Here is a 16,021-nt window from a genome sequence, read left to right as displayed (position 1 = left end):
GGCTCAGTGGTTCAGAGTGCTGTGGCTCTTCCTGAGGACCAGGGTGTGGCTTCCAGCATCCACATCATCAGTTAGCTCAGGACCACCTATAACCCCAGTTCCAGGGGATCCAGCACCCTCTTCCGGTCTCCATAGGTACTCACATGTACATTTATATATATACACACAAAGACACAGCACACATACACATAAATAAAATATAAAATAAAAATTAACACCCCCCTCCCACTGAAAAATTTCAAGCACAACAGCTTGACAGGCATTAAAGGAGGCAGACAAAATGGATGCTCATATGCTCTGTTCCTATACTGGAAGCCTCAGCATCCGCCATTTTCGGTTCTTCTTGGACTAATTGACAGTTTAATGCAGTTGACAAGCTTATTTGCAATCTCCTATGGGAAGATCAAGCAACTTATATACACAAATTATTTTGAGAGAGGATGATAGCATTGGAACATTCATTCTGCTTGGTTTCAAGAATAATCGGTGACTCAAACTATGGAGCAAATTTATCCTTTATACACGGGCATGCAAGGGGCAGGATACACAGCTCTGCAGTTAAGAGCACTGGCGGTCCTTCTACAAGACCTGAGTTTCACTCCCAGCACCTACACAGCAGCTCACAGCCTCTTGTAACTTCAGCTTCAGAAGTCTGATGCCCTCTTCTGGCCTCCTCGCACATCAGGCATGCATATGATGCTTAGACATACACACAGGCAAAACCTTCATACACATAAAATAAAATAATAAAAATTTAAGTGTTTTTGTAAAAAAAAAAAAATCAACATGGAAATGATATCCAGGTGAAATGTTGCATCGTTGAGACCAGCATGTATTTCTCAGGGCGACTTCTTCTGAAACCTGATCCTCATTTGATGCAAGCTGTTTTAGAGAGATGGAGTTGCGCTCACACACTATGTCTATATTGGGAATGCTGACGTTTCTTGGTTTTTAACTGAAGCCTAAAATAAAAAAGAGGACTTTGAACAAAGGCACATTGAACAGAGATAGCGGATAACCCCACAGCTTGTTCTGATCTGGAAAACCACAGCCGTGTCAGGAAGAGATTAAAAAGTCTTGGTTCTGCCTCCATGGGGACACAGTGTATCCTGGGGGCTGAGGAGCATCCGGGGATCTCAGTCTGTTTCGGACATGCTTCCTAAAGAGCTCTCATCAGTTCCTTCTCAAGGACAAGATGTGCCCCTTCCTATCATCACTCCCGTGACTCTGGAGACCCAGCTACCCACAAACCTTTCCTGTAACTGCTAGGGCAGCCAAATAAACAAGGCAACCTTGAGGATGAACACCCCGCACCATGTGACAGGCCTCGGCCATTCACTTATTTTTAGAGTCATTGCTTTCTGGTTGTCTCAATGTCTCTGCAACACAGCAGATTCCCTATTCTCTTTCTCCCTTTCTTTCTTTCTTTCTTTCTTTCTTTCTTTCTTTCTTTCTTTCTTTCTTTCTTATTTATTCAGTCAGTCTCATCTTCCCCTCTTCCTCCACCTCTTCTTTCTTCTTCTTTCTCCTCCTCTTCTCCCTCCTCCTCTTCCCTCCTCCTCCCCATTCTTTCTTTTCGTCTTTAGTGCTAGGAATCAAAGATGGTTTCAAACATACCAGTTAAGTGTGCTAATACTGAGCCCCAGCTTCAGCCCCACCTTCTCCTTTTAAGCCACTTTAGTGACACTACCCAGTGCCTTTCTGCATTAACAGAAATAAAAGATCCCACAGTACATCTTATCAGCCCAGGGAAGGAAACTTTCTGGTTCCCACCCGCTGCTGGCTCCATCCCTCCAGTTTCCCTTGGCAGGTCTCACTGAGAATGAAGACCTCCCCAGGAGGAGGGGCTGAGCCCCAAGACACTGTGAAGTTCCAGACAACCTCTGAAGAGCCTAGACTCTTTACAAGATGGGCTCCTGCCTACAGCAGGTTTCCCCAGCTGTTTGAAACCTTTGCTACAAAAATCTCAGTTCCAGCTTCATGATGCTTTTACTTAATTTAATTAATTTTTAATTTCCCACTCCAGGTGTGTCAGCATTGTCGCACTTGGCTGGCTTCTCCACTTGAGCAGTGAGGGTAAACAATAGGTAGTCAAAACTTTGACACACAAGAGAGATCTGTTGTAAAGGTAAGGTTTTCTTATTCTTCGTAGAAAAAATAAAAGCGTAGCCACATATCTCTTTATTTTCCTTTAGCTTCCAGTCAAGAAGAGAATTAATGTTTGGCCCTGTTCTGTGGGCCCAGCAATTAATGCTTTTGTTCAACTAGTGTATATTTATTGCTAGTGAACTAGGAAACATTCGAGAAACTTCTAGTCATTAAAAAAGTTCATTCTGGGCTGGCAAGATGGCTCAGTGGGTAAGAGCACTGACTGCTCTTCCGAAGGTCCTGAGTTCAAATCCCAGAAACCACATAGTGCCTCACAACCACCCGGTCTGACTCCTTCTTCTGATGCATCTGAACTCAGTTACAGTGTACTTATGTATAATAATAAATAAATCTTTGGGCCAGATCAAGTGGGGCCGACCAGAGTGAGCAGATGTCCTTAAAAATTCAATTCCCAACAACCACATGAAGGTTCACAACCATCTCTACAGCTACAGTGTACTCACATGCATAAAATAAATAAATAAATATATATTTTTTAAATAAGTTACATTCTAACAGTGGCGTGGGCCAGTGAAAAAATCAGAACTCAGTTCAAGGCCAGCCTTTTGTAACCTTTGCAAGACTTTTTTTTTTCAAAAACAATAAACAAGCAACCAAAACAAACCAAGCAAACGAACAAAAGCAAAGCAAAACAAAACAAAACTGAGCAAATAGCTGGATCCACTGGCACGTACTTATTAATATTCGCACTTGGGAGGTGGAGCAGAAAGATTAGGGAGGGATTCGAGACCATTCCAAGCCAGCAGACAAGAAACAAACACGTTCGCTGCTATCTTCATGGAACTGGCTGGCGTTCTAGAGAGGAAGACACCAAAGGCTGTGTTGGAAGGATACAGAATTATGTGATAGAAGGAGATTGAGTAGGGCGGAAAGATGGACGGATGCGAGCAGAAAAAGGCTTCCCAGTGTGCCAGGTAAAAAGCCACCTCGGCCTACGCGGGAGAGGCAAGACCAGGTGAAAAGCTATCCGGCCTACGGGAGAGGCAAGTCGAGGTAGTACAGGTGAGGTACAGGCGAGGTACAGAAGGGAGCCAGGAGGGGACACCTCCTGAAGGAAGGTGAACCTGACCTCGGGCAGTTCCTTCCCCTCCCCTTCTTCCTCTTTCTCTTCCTCCTCCTCTTCCTTCTTCTTTCTTTTTATTTTGGTTTCTTTTTTTTTTTTTTTTTTTTTTTTCTTTCGAGACAGGGTCTTACTATGTAGCTCTCGCTGTCCTGAAACTTACTACAGAGATCAGGCCAGCCTCGAACTCACAGAGATCCACCTGCCTCTGAGTGCTGGGATTTAAAGGGGTGCCTTTCCCCCCCTTCCTCTCTCTTATGATTTGGAAAAGAGTTCATTCTTCGGTCGGCAGAGGCAAAGTGCACACTTAGCGGTGAACACACTCCCTTGTGTTACAGATGAAGAAAGCAAGTCCCAAGGCACCCAGCTAGCTAGTGGGGACGAACACGGTGACAGAAGTAGTTGCTTCGGTTGGTTGCAGCCTGGGCGAGCGGGCGGGAGGTGGCTGCGGCCCCGCCCTGCCTCTGGCCCTTCCTCCCGCCGCCTCCAGCGAGGTCACCCGTGGGCTGGCTGTGATGGGCGGCTCGCACTCCCAGGGTCGCGGCCCGGGGCTCGCGTGGGAGACGCCCCCGACAGCCGTGGATGCCGCGTGAGTCTGCGCAGGGCGTGGGGCTTGGGGACCCGGGACAGGGACCGGCGCCGGATGGGGTGGGGGTGCTCACTGAGACCCGTCCGGGCCTGCGGGGTCCAGGGAGCGGGATGTGGCGCTTGTGGCTCTCAAGAATTCCCTCTTGTTTGCGGCGAGTTTCACGATGACCTCAGAGAAGGGCAGCATTGTAGCCGCAGTAAGTGCTTTGTTCCGGGACAGCGACAGCTGGGGACACCAAGTACCGTTAAGGACTCGGCAGGGAACCCGGTGCGGGAAGTAGTAAAAGTTGCCTGTGCGTGGGGAGAGGGGGACGTGTTGATAAAGAGCTATCGGAACAGTTCAAACTCTGCGTGTGTGTGTGTGTGCGTGTGTGTGTGTGTGTGTGTGTGTGTGTTCGCGCGCGCGCGCGCACACCAGAGTGTAAACTGGAGGTGGCTCTTTATTTCCAGCAAACTTCAACCAAGTTTGAGGGAGATAGACGCTGTGGCTTGGCAAGGCTTTTCTTTCTTTCCTTTAAAAAAAAAAAAATCATCTTTTTAATGGAAAACAGCCTCCTGGTATCCAAATAGTAAATACATCATTTTGACCTCCTACTATTTAAAAACCTTTATTATTTTTCAGGATTATCTATTTGTGTCAGGGCGCACATGTGGAAGCCAGATTGCTTTCCAACAAGTGGTTTCCTGGAGTCGAACTCAGTCAGGCTTAGTATCAACTTTCTTTAATGCTTGAACCATACCTAACCAGCTCCGGACCTCCCAATATTTACATAGGATCAGAAACCGAAACGTAGTTTGGACACCTTTTTAGTAGAAAGGATCGTTGAAATTCCCTGAGCGTGTAAGATTTGTAAGAAAGCTTAATAATTGCTTTGTGCTATTTAATCTCCAAGAACACTGAATTCATTTCTTGTTAGTCTACCAGTAAGTAAACTGAAACAGAGAAATCAAGTAATTGGTCCAAGGTCCCCTAGCTAGAAAAGTGCTAGACCCTGGCGTGTCTAACTTCAAAGCGCTTGTTGTAGCTACCCACCCCCATGAAAAACGTGGGGAAAAAAGCCAGCCAGATTTTTAGTTCACTTGACAGAACCCCACCTCACCCCACTCCCTCTTTCTTTCATTTTTTTCCCTGAAAAGGAAGAAATCTGAATTGGTATTGCTTAATACAAAAATATAAAATTGCTTAGGTTGACCTAACTTTTAAGAAACAAACATAAACCTGGTGGTGACGGAGGCACACGCCTTTAATCCCAGTACTTGGAGACCTCGGCACGTGGATCTCTGCGTTTGAGGCTAACCTGGTCTACGGAGTTCTGGGACAGGCAGGGCTACACAAAGAAACCCTGCCTCAAAACAAACAAACAAACCAAAAAAGAAAGAAAAATAGGGGGCTGGAGAGATGGCTCAGTGGTTAAGAGTACTCCGTTTGCAGAGGACCTGAGTTCAATTCCCAACACCAACATGGTGGTTCAGAAACATTCATAACTCCAGTTCCAGGGAATCTGCCATCATCTTTGGATTTCTTGGGCGCCAGGCACAAATGTGTACATACATACATGCTGGCAAAACACTCATACTCATAAAATAAAAATAAATAACTCTGAGAGAGACAGAGACACAGACATACCGACACACACACACACATACACAGAGAAAGAAAGAGAGAGAAGCAGACAGACACACAGACAGACAGGTGTGTTTGTGGGGTGGGAATAGCTGTGCCTTTAATTTCGGGGCCTGTTTCCTGACAGCTGGGGGACTTTTTTCTATTTCTTAGTGTCTCTGGGTCTCAGTTTCATCATTTGTTAACCAATGGTAGGAACTGCTTCATAGGCTGTTCTGAGGTTGATAGATGATTGTGCGAATCACAGCCATTTTTATCTGTGAACCATTTTATCTGGAACATACAGTTTATTCGTTCAGTCAAGGATGAAAGCTGAATGCTCTTTGTGAATGGTGGCCAGGTTTACTGGAAACTCTGGGAGTAAGTAGTGGGCCCATTCACTGGCAGCCTTTGGAGAAATGAAGGTGTATTTGAGTTCAGCTGCTGGGGTGCTCAGTCATCAGTTGTTAAATTATCTAGTGTCTCGCTGTTCCCCCAGAGGTTCTTCACGTACCTTCTGTGTATAGTCAAACTTGCCTAAAATTAACCAGTGCAAATGGCAGCCATCCTTGATCTTTGCTTAGGAGTACAACCTCTTCACTTCAATGAAGGACACCGGGAGATAAGTCAATGGTAGAGACTTGCCTAGGCTCTGGGCTTCATTCTCAGGACTGGGATTTTTGGTCTCATCAGAGTACACAGGCTTTCCTCAGTGAGGCAGCCTTAGCAGACACGTGGGACTTCCACTTAAAGACCCCTTAGAAGCCAGGCGTGGTGGTGGACACCTTTCGTCCCAGCACGTGGGAAGCAGAGGCAAACAGATCTCTGTGAGTTTGAGGCCAGCCTGGTCTACAGAACAAATTCCAGGACAGCCATGGCTGCACAGAGAAACTCTGTTTCAAGAGGGAAAAAAAAGAATTTACTTTTGAAAAAGATGAGATTTCGTAAGCAAAAAAGTATTTTTACCCAAGTGCCGCTGAGTGGAAGAGCATGCCACAAGTCTCTCCAGGGTCTCCAAGAGAGCAAGGACTCATTGTTCACATGGGTCCCTACCGGCTTCCTGTCGGATATGTGGCTGCCCTGGATAAGGCTGACCTCAAGGACGCCCCCATTAGCATGAAAGTCACATGACTAACGCACTCAAAGGCATTTTCTTTTGAGGGAGAAATTGTCTTTGAGAATGTTCACAGTTCGGATTTCAGATAAAGCTTTTGCAAGAACTCAGCTGAGAAATACAAAGAAGCAGAGACGCGCATGGAAACAAATGACTGGCTCAAGGTCAAATTCATCAGCGTTTAAAGTTTAGCTATGGACCTTCTCTGAGCCCAGGGCTTGGGTAAAAAGCTAGAGACAGACGAGATGGTTTAGTGGTTAAGAGAACTGACTGCTCTTCTAGGAACCTCAGGTTTGATTCCCAGGACCCACACTGTTACTCACAACTCGAACTCGAAGCTGAGAATCTGATACCCTCTTTTGGCTTTCCAAAAGCATCAAGTGTGCATGCACATATTGCACATATGTGTGAACAGGCAAAAAACATTTGAAAATAAAAATTTTAAATGTGTAGGACATTGGTGGTGCATGCCTTTAATCCCAGCCCTCAGGAGGTAGAGGCAGGCAGATCTCTGAACCCAGGACAACCAGGGCTATGCAGAGAAACTCTGTCTTGAAAAACAAAACAAAAAAGCTAGAGGAATTTCATTCATTCATTCATTCGCTCATTCATTCCTGGGGGCTTTGAGGACGGAGGAAGCACAGCTGTGGGGCCAGGCAGGCCTGGGTTAGGATTCCTGTGACACTGCGTTGAGGACACTTACTTTAGGACTCTTGGGAAATACCTGCCCTGGCTTCGCTAGTGCTGGATTAGAGGTGTGCACGGCCAAGCCTGGTTTTATGCAGAGCTGGGGGTTGAACCCAGGGCCCCAGGTTTGCCACTTAGGCTCTTTCTCAATCAAGCTGCATTACTAACTCAGCCATCTCTGAATTTTTAATTCAGATAATTTCCAGTCCTTTTAGGAAGGAACCACCAGAAGATAGGCACTCCTTGGGTGTGGGGTAGTTTGCCACACTGTTTGAAACACCTCCCCCGCCCCCACTCCTCCACCCCCACTTCCCTGGCTGATTGCTCTCAGCAATTTGTCAGTGGTGGCTTTTCTAAGAACAATGAGAGGTTTGTGGGGGGAGGTTTTGGAGAATGATATAAAATAGAGCCTATGATTTATAAATAATCACCTCATTCTTATTTAGCTTGTCTGTCTGAAATATAAGATGTGCACCTGTTAAGTTTCTGAACCAATCTTTCCATTGGGATTTAGTAAATAATGGACTAGGTCAGCGACTGACTAAACGTGTTTCTGCTTATGTGTGTGTGTGTGTGTGAGACCAAGTGTGTGTATGTGACCAAGTGTGTATGTTGAGACCAAGTGTGTGTGTGTGACCAAGTTTGTGTGTGTGTGACCAAGTGTGTGTGTGACCAAGTGTGTGTGTGACCAAGTGTGTGTATGTGACCAAGTGTGTATGTGTGAGACCAAGTGTGTGTGTGTGTGACCAAGTTTGTGTATGTGTGTGACCAAGTGTGTTTGTGTGTGATCAAGTATGTGTATGTGAGACCAAGTGTGTGGTGGTGTGTGTGTGTGTTTGTGTGTGTGTGTGTGTGTGTGTGAGGAGCTGGAAATAGTCAGAGTCACATACTCTGTCAAGATAGCTACCGAGTAGGAGAGCATGCACAACTTATTTCCACAAACTTTTCCCATTTGGGGCTAGCATCCAGCAGCACCCCATCTTCTCCTCACCCTACACCCTCCCCCAGTTGGCACACATTTCAGGATTAAACACAAGAACGAAGGAAAACAATAATAAAAAGAAAAGGCACAGCTGCTGGATTGTCTGGAGTCTGAGCTGGGGAGATGCCAGAGTTAGGCTGTTCTATACAGAACGTCTTTAACCTGAGGCCAGAATGAACCAGCACCATCTGTGTGGGTCTGCCTTCTGACGAAGCTCACTCTGGCTACAGGGGTGGGAGGGTAGGGGTGTGCAGGCTTTTTTATTTTTCTGTCTCCCACATTATGGTCAGAATCAATACTAAAGTTCACGATTCTAATCATTTGTGTGTATGTGTGTAGGTACACTAATAACGTGTAAATATCGTCACGATTCTAATCGTTTGTGTGTATGTGTGTGGGTACACTAATAATGTGTAAATATCGTCACCGTTCAGACCCTTTTCAAAAGCCACAGACTCTGCACTCACTGAGTGATGGCTTCCGTTCCTTGTCACCTACTCCTGGGAACTTTTGGCCTGTATTTTGGCCTGTATCTGCCTATCCTAGGTCCCTCATACATGTCGAATCATATAGTATTCTTCCTGTGTCTACGTCAAGGTTTGAATATGCTAGGCTCAGGGAGTGGCACTATTAGAAGGTGTGGCCCTGTTGGAGTGGGTGTGGCCTTGTTGGAGTAGGTGTGTCACTGTGGGAATGGACTTTAAAGATCCTCATCCTAGCTGCCTGGAAGCCAGTATTCTGCTAGCAGCCTTCAGATGAAGATGTAGAACTCTCAACTCTTCCTGTACCATGCCTGCCTGGATGCTGCTATGTTCCCAAGTTGATGATAATGGACTGAACCTCTGAACCTCTAAGCCAGCCCCAATTAAATGTTGTATTTTATAATGTTGTATTAGTCATGGTGTCTGTTCACAGCAGTAAAACTCTTAACGAAGACTGTTTGGCTTATTTCACTTAGCATGATGTTTTCAAATCTGTTCATATTGTAGTATGTATCAGAATGAATAAACTGAGGCTCAGATGTGTACACGAGTACACTCTGTGTGTGTGTGTGTGTGTGAGAGAGAGAGAGAGAGGTTCTTTTTCTTCATTCATTTGTGGGTGGTCATGTGACTCGGTCTCTCCCTTGTTTTAATTATTATGAATAATTAATAAGTGAGACCCTGCTCTAGAATCTTTGGGCTGTGTGCTCTCGCACAAGAATTCTAAAACAACTGAGCGATTCTGCTTAAGTTTTTTGCAGTTTCCCAAAGTGGCCACAGCATTTAACATTGTCACCAACAAGGCATGGGTGTCCCAGTTGTTTCTCCTTGCCCTTCTCCGTGCTTATAATTATATATACATGTACATATATATATATATACATACATACATATATGTATATATATATATGTATATATATTTATATATATATATAAAGTGAGTACTTGCCTACGTGTGCGTCTGCATGCATGTGTGTGCAGGGCCTGCAGAGGTTGCCAGATGCCTTGGAACTGGAGTTGTGATGGTTGTGAACCATAGTGTTAGTGCTGGGAACTGAATCCTGGTCTTCTACAAGAGCAGCAAATGTTCTTGACTACTGAAACCATCTCTCCATTGCTCCCACCTCTTTTTAAAGATTATTTTTATTTCATGTATATGAGTGTTTGCCTACACGTATCTAGGTACCCCATGTGCATGCCTGGGGCCCGAAGAGCCGGGAGGAAGGTGTGAGACTCCCCTGGAACTCCATGGAGTGCTTGGTTGTGAGTCAGTGTGTGAGTGCTGGAAATTGAACCCCAGTCCTCTGGAAGGATAGCAAATGCTCTAAACTACCGAACTGTTTGTAATAGACACTCTCATAGCTGGGAAGTAGTGTGCTGAATTTGATTTCTCTTTGCATCTCATCTCCATGGTAACTAATTGTGTTAGTTACCTTTATAACCGGACAGAAGCAATGCAGAGAAGGGCGGTTTCTTTTGGCTCACAGTTTGATATTACAGCCCATCCTGGCAGGGAGGACGTAGTAATAGAAGCACTAAGTGACTGGTCTCGCTGCGTCTGCAGTCAGGAAGCAAGAATGATGCCTGCTTGTACTCAGCTCAATTTCTCCTTTCATTAAATCCCCCCCACCCCCACCCGTGGGAAGGTAGCCCTTAGGACTGGTCATCCCAATCAACCTGATCTAAAATGGTCTCACAGTCTGTCTAGAAGTTTGTTTCCAGGTGCTTCTGAAGTCCGCCAAATTAATAATCAAGATTATCCGTCACTCCGGTTCAGCTCCCAGTACCCATATGATATCTCACAACTGCCTGTAATTCCAATTCCAGGGGCTCTGACACGTCTTCTTGCTTGTCATGCATGGAACCATTGTACTCGTACACATAAAAATAATCAAAATAAATACTATAAAATAAATAAAAAATACTACCCATTACAGTACTGATATAAGGTCCTGTAAGTGATGTTAAGTACACAGCACCGTATACAGCACCCCCTGTGCTTAGTTCATGTACATTGTTATGCAAGTCTATAAACTTTTTCTGCTGCCTTCATTTGTTAAGCTTTGAGGGAAATTACCTGGTTGTCCTGGAACTCAGTCTGTAGACCAGGGTGGTCTTGACCTAGAGATCCGCCTGCCTCTGCCTCTCAAGTGCTGGCCTGGAGGAGAGGTATTTCTTAAATAATCCTTTCCTTACCTTACAGAAAAGTTGATCTAGAGTGCTCCCTTGTATTCCATGTGGTGTTTCTCCTTTTAGCAACATGTTGTTTTAGTACAGCACATTTGTTACACTAATGAGTCAATGTTGATACCATAATATTAACCAAGACCCAGATTTTATTCAGATTCCTGTAGCTTTTATTATCTGGAATATCACAATATAAATTCGATAGCCATGATCGATCTATCTGTCTGTCTGTCTGTCTATCTATCTATCTTCTATCTATCTGTCTGTCTGTCTGTCTGTCTGTCTGTCTGTCTGTCTATCTATGCTAGACATAGCCCCACTATGTAGCTATGGGTGGCTTGGAACTCACTATGTTGACCCAGCTAGCCTCAGACTCACAGAGATCCGCCTGTCTAGTTAGTACTGGGATCAAAGCTGTGTGTCAGTACTTGCAAGTATGATTTTTTTTTAACATAAATCAACCTGTGATGTTATTCTTTATTGTTTCTTCTTTAGCTTTATGTTCTTTATTATAGGATAACATAGCTTGTTTTTCTTCGCAGTTGTCTTTTGGCTTCTTATTTATAACAAACCATTTATTCTGAGATTCTAGAATTACCAATGTGAAATAAGGCCCTAACAATCCCCTCTGCCCCTGGCACCCAAAATAGCCAATCAGGTTGAGTATGGTGACTGTCGTTCTAACACTTGAGAAATGGCGATGGAGCTGGGCATAGTCACACATACTTTTAATTCCAGTACTGTGGAGACAGAGGCAGGAGGATCTCTGTGAGTTCCAAGACAGTTAGAGATGCATAGTGAGGCCCTGCCTTGAAATTTATACCTTCTCCAAAGAGAGAGAGAGAGAGAAAGAGAGAGAGAGAGAGAGAGAGCGAGAGAGAGAGAGAGAGAGAGAGGAAAGAGGGAATGAGGAAGGAAGGAAGAAAGAAGCAAAGAAAGAAAGACAGACAAACAGAAAGGAAAGACAGACAGGGAAGACAGACAGACAGGGAAGAAGGAAGGAAGGAAGGAAGGAAGCAAGGGAGGGAGGGAGGGAGGGAGGGAGGGAGGAGGATGAGTTCAAGGTCACTGTGGTTTGAATAAAACCACCTCCCTACTTCCTGCTGCCTGTCTGCCCAGATGTAGAACTCTGAGCTCCTTCTTCTCCAGCACCATGTCTGCCTGTCTGCTGCCATTCTTCCCACCATGATGATAATGGACTAAACCTCTGAAACTGTAAGCCAGCCCCAATTAAATGTCTTCTTTTATAAGAGTTGCTGTGGCCATGGTGTCTCTTCATAGCAATAGAAACCCTAAGACAGAAGTTGGTATTAGGGACTCAGGTATTGCTGTGCCAGGCCTGACCATGCTTTTGTTTGAAGGAATGTGGACTTTGGGACTTTGGATTATGAAAGCAGGTGAACACTTTAAGTGGTGTTTAATGAGCCATCCTAGTAGGAACCCGGAAGACAGCGGTGCTGAGGGGGATTTGAACTGTGGGGGCTTGGCTCAAGAGGTTTCAGAGGAGAAAAATGTTGATATGGGACCTAGAGATTGTTCTTGTGATATTTTGTTGAAGAATGTGGTTGATTTCTGCCCTTGTCCCAAAAAACATCTGCCTGAAGGTAAATTAAAGACTTTTGGATTAATTGTATTGGCAGAGAAAATTTCAAAACAGCTTAGTATTGATTCTGTCATGTGGTCATGATCTGTTCGCTCTTATGAAGATCTATAATGAAAAGGAGCCAGCTGAGCAAGGAAAAATACAAAATGTACAGTTCAAGGAGAAAGGGGGCACCAGGAAGTGGAATGTTAAATCCTGTGTCCAAGGAGATAAAGAAAAAATCCTGATATTAAATGAAATAAAGGGAGTGGTAACCTTCTGGGCAAGATCTACCCAGCCAAGCTTCCAACTTGTAAAAAGAAATTGAAGAAAAGCTTTGGATTAGGTGTGGCATTGTATGACTTTAATCCCAGCACTGCAGAGGCAGAGGTAGGTAGATCTCTGAATTCAAACCCAGCCTGGTCCACAGAGCAAGTTTCAGGACATCCAAGCTTAGGTAGGCAGTAATTAATATTTCGAAAACAGAAAGCTGGTGAAGATGTAATTGAACAAGGGGACCATGTTCCAGCCCCAGCAAGCAGCAGAACTTGGCAGCTTCAGCCACGTGGTTCTGATTTTAGAGTCAAGGACAGAAGGACATGGAGTCTCTCTCAGCAGCTAAGGGAAGCCACTGAGGCCAGGGGTATGGAGGGGTGTCCCAGGAGTATGGAGGGGTGTCCCAGGGGTATGAAGAGGTGTCCCAGGTGTAGGGAGGGGTGTCCCAGGGGTATGGAGGGGTGTCCCAGGTGTAGGGAGGGGTGTCCCAGGGGTATGGAGGGGTATCCCAGGTGTATGGAGGGGTATGGAGTGGTGTCCCAGGTGTATGGAGGGGTGTCCTAGGGGTATGGAGGGGTGTCCCAGGGGTATGGAGGGGTATCCCAGGTGTATGGAGGGGTATGGAGTGGTGTATCAGGGGTATGGAGGGGTGTTCCAGGGGTATGGAAGGGTGTCCCAGGGGTATAAGGGGTGTCCCAGGGGTATGGAGTGGTGTCCCAGGGGTATGGAGGGGTGTCCCAGGTGTAGGGAGGGGTGTCCCAGGGGTATGGAGGGGTGTCCCAGGCGTAGGGAGGGGTGTCCCAGGCGTAGGGAGGGGTGTCCCAGGAGTAGAGAGGGGTGTCCCAGATGTAGGGAGAGGTGTCCCAGGCATAGGGAGGGGTGCCCCTCTCTGGAGGCCCAGAGAGACTATTGCATGAAGGAAGCTATAAAGGTGGAACTTGGATTGCCATGGAGACCCCAAGATGTTGGAGATACCAGAGCCAAGGGATGCCTGCAGAGGAACTGCTAACAGAGAGTGGAATCAGCCCGAGAGAAAAAAGTTTGTTGCAGTCAGCAAAGCTGAAAGGAGTTGGAGATTGAAGAGCGCTTTGACATCAGACGTGGAGATGCAGAGTTCGGAGTTTGCCCAGCTGGTTTTCTGTCTTGCTTTGGTCCGGTGTTTCCTCACTAGGCTCCTCTCCCTCCCTTTGGAGCAGTGATGTATATTCTGTGCCACTGTATGTGGGAAGTATGCCATCTGCTTTTTTATTTTGATTTTACAGGGGGTTACAGTTAAGAGACTGCATGAGTCTCAGAAGGAACTTTTAGACTTTGCACTTTTAAACATGTTTGAGACTATTATAGACTGTGGGAACTTTTGAAGTTGGACTAAATGCATTTTGCATTGTGATATGGCTACAAGCTTATGGGGGCCAGGGAGTGGAATGTGGCAGTTTGAATAAAAACGGCCCCCATAGGTTCATAGGGAATGGCACTATTAGGAGGTGTGGCCGTGTTGGAGTAGGTGTGGCTTTGTTAAAGAAGGTATTTTTGGTTTTTGTTTGTTTGTTTGGTTTTGGTTTTGGTTTTTCAAGACAGGGTTTCTCTGTGTAGCCCTGGCTGTCCTGGAACTCACTCTGAAGACCAGGCTGGCCTCAAACTCAGAAATCTGCCTGCCTCTGCCTCCCAAGTGCTGGGATTAAAGGTGTGAGCCACCACCGCCCAGCACATTAAAATTTCTTAAACAGAGGTTTGAGAAAACCAAGTAAGTGAAGTTTAGATGAGATAGGAAGGTAGGAAACTGGGGATGATGATTGGGGTTGTCTTTTTAAGTGTAGATAATTTTATTTACTTGACCACAAAAGGCTTTTTTTTTTTTTTTTTTTTTTTTTTTTTTTTTTTTTTGAGACAGAGTCTGGCTATCTGACTATTCTGGAACTCACTCTGTAGACCAGACTGGCCTCTAACTCACAGAGATCTACCTGCCTCTGCTTCCTAAATACTGGGACTAAATGCATGCAACCTTCTTTTGATCAGATTCAAAAATTTATGTGAACTGGTCGTGATAGCACAGGCCTTTAATCCCAGCACCAGGGAACCAGAGACAGGTGGATTTCTGTGAGTTTGAGGCCAGCCTGGTTTACACAGCAAATTCCAAGCCAGCCAGGACTTCACACATGCACACGCTCACTCATGCATGCATGCAAGCATCAGGGGGTTATAGGAGTCGGTGCTGGGGAGAAGGAGAGGGAGAGGGACCTTATATCTCAAAAGAACAACAAAAAAGAATTTACGTAGCATACACAGGCTTCAGATTGGATCTCCAGCAGCATACCATCACTGAAACAAATACATATTTTTTCCCCTCAAGTTGTGGTACTTCACATGCGAAGCCGTGTGTATTAGCTTCTGTCTCTCTAACAGGAAATACTTGAGATAATCAATTTGTAAAGAGAAAAGGTCTATTCTCACAGTTTTGGAGGTCCTAACCATAGCTTTGGGCTGGTAGAAAGGCATCGCATCCTGGTACCAGCGTGCGGCAGAGAGGAAAAAACTGGGATTTACAAATCTGAAATGGCATTCCACAACCTCCCCACCAAGCCCACCCAGGAAAGCTTCTGGCACTTTCCAGGGGTATCTTCTGGTTGGTCAAGCCTGTAGCCCTCTGACCTTTTAGAGGACACTCAGCATCCAAACTTAGTACTAGAACGTAATAAGTGTCCAATGGCCCGGAGCGATAATACAGGGGAGTCTAAGTCAAGTCCTAATTATCAAGGGCTACAATTACAAATTGATACCCGAAATGGAATCTGGTGTGTTCTCTTGAGGACAAGGTTAGAACTAGGATATCGAAAGACCCCCAGAACTGGGGAGATCCTTACTCAAGTCTCGGGATGACGCGACCACCCAATAACTCACGAGAGACCGAACTTGCTGCAATGAGGTTTATTTGGGATAGGCCAGTACCGGGGTCAATCTCGTGACCATGCTGGTCAGAGGAGTTCGACCCCGAACACAAGAAGTGAGGGGTATTTAAAGGGAAAGACTACAAGCTGGGGGCGGGGAGAGAGTTACCAAGGAAACATAACATAAAAACAGTGGAAAATTTCAGAGGGACCCAACCCAAGGTATTCAGTTAGGGAGGGAAACATATTCATTTTAAGAATGTAATCTTCATCTACTGGTCGATGAGGTGGAGAGTCTCATAAACCAGTAGACCTTCATTCCTAGTTCTGCCCTCATAGTGGATCATTCAGGAGGGGCAGGTATCGGGAACCAGAGCCCTAAGGCTCTGAGTTAGCCAAGTTCCTG

The 16,021-nt window shown here is 45.5% G+C and overlaps 1 protein-coding gene across 5 annotated transcripts in view; it reads left to right on the top strand.

Annotated features, from left to right (window-relative positions):
• Positions 1-2,882: 2,882 nt before the first annotated feature.
• The window catches only part of Tacc1 (transforming acidic coiled-coil containing protein 1), a 93,306-nt gene continuing 80,167 nt past the window's right edge, over positions 2,883-16,021 (top strand). For 2 of the 5 annotated variants that reach the window (XM_031339344.1, XM_031339342.1), the window contains exon 1: positions 3,495-3,818. In XM_031339344.1, coding sequence (XP_031195204.1) covers positions 3,812-3,818 — 7 coding nt within the window. In that variant the 5' untranslated portion in view covers positions 3,495-3,811. Of the gene's footprint in view, positions 3,084-3,494; positions 3,819-16,021 lie in introns of those variants that run through there. The other 3 variants (XM_031339343.1, XM_031339347.1, XM_031339346.1) reach the window with 3 other exon arrangements.

The sequence above is a fragment of the Mastomys coucha genome, unplaced genomic scaffold, assembly GCF_008632895.1.
Source record: "Mastomys coucha isolate ucsf_1 unplaced genomic scaffold, UCSF_Mcou_1 pScaffold22, whole genome shotgun sequence".
NCBI classification, from domain to species: Eukaryota; Metazoa; Chordata; class Mammalia; order Rodentia; family Muridae; genus Mastomys; species Mastomys coucha.
The sequence above is the reverse complement of the archived record's forward strand: the minus strand, read 5'-3'. Positions and strand labels throughout refer to the sequence as shown.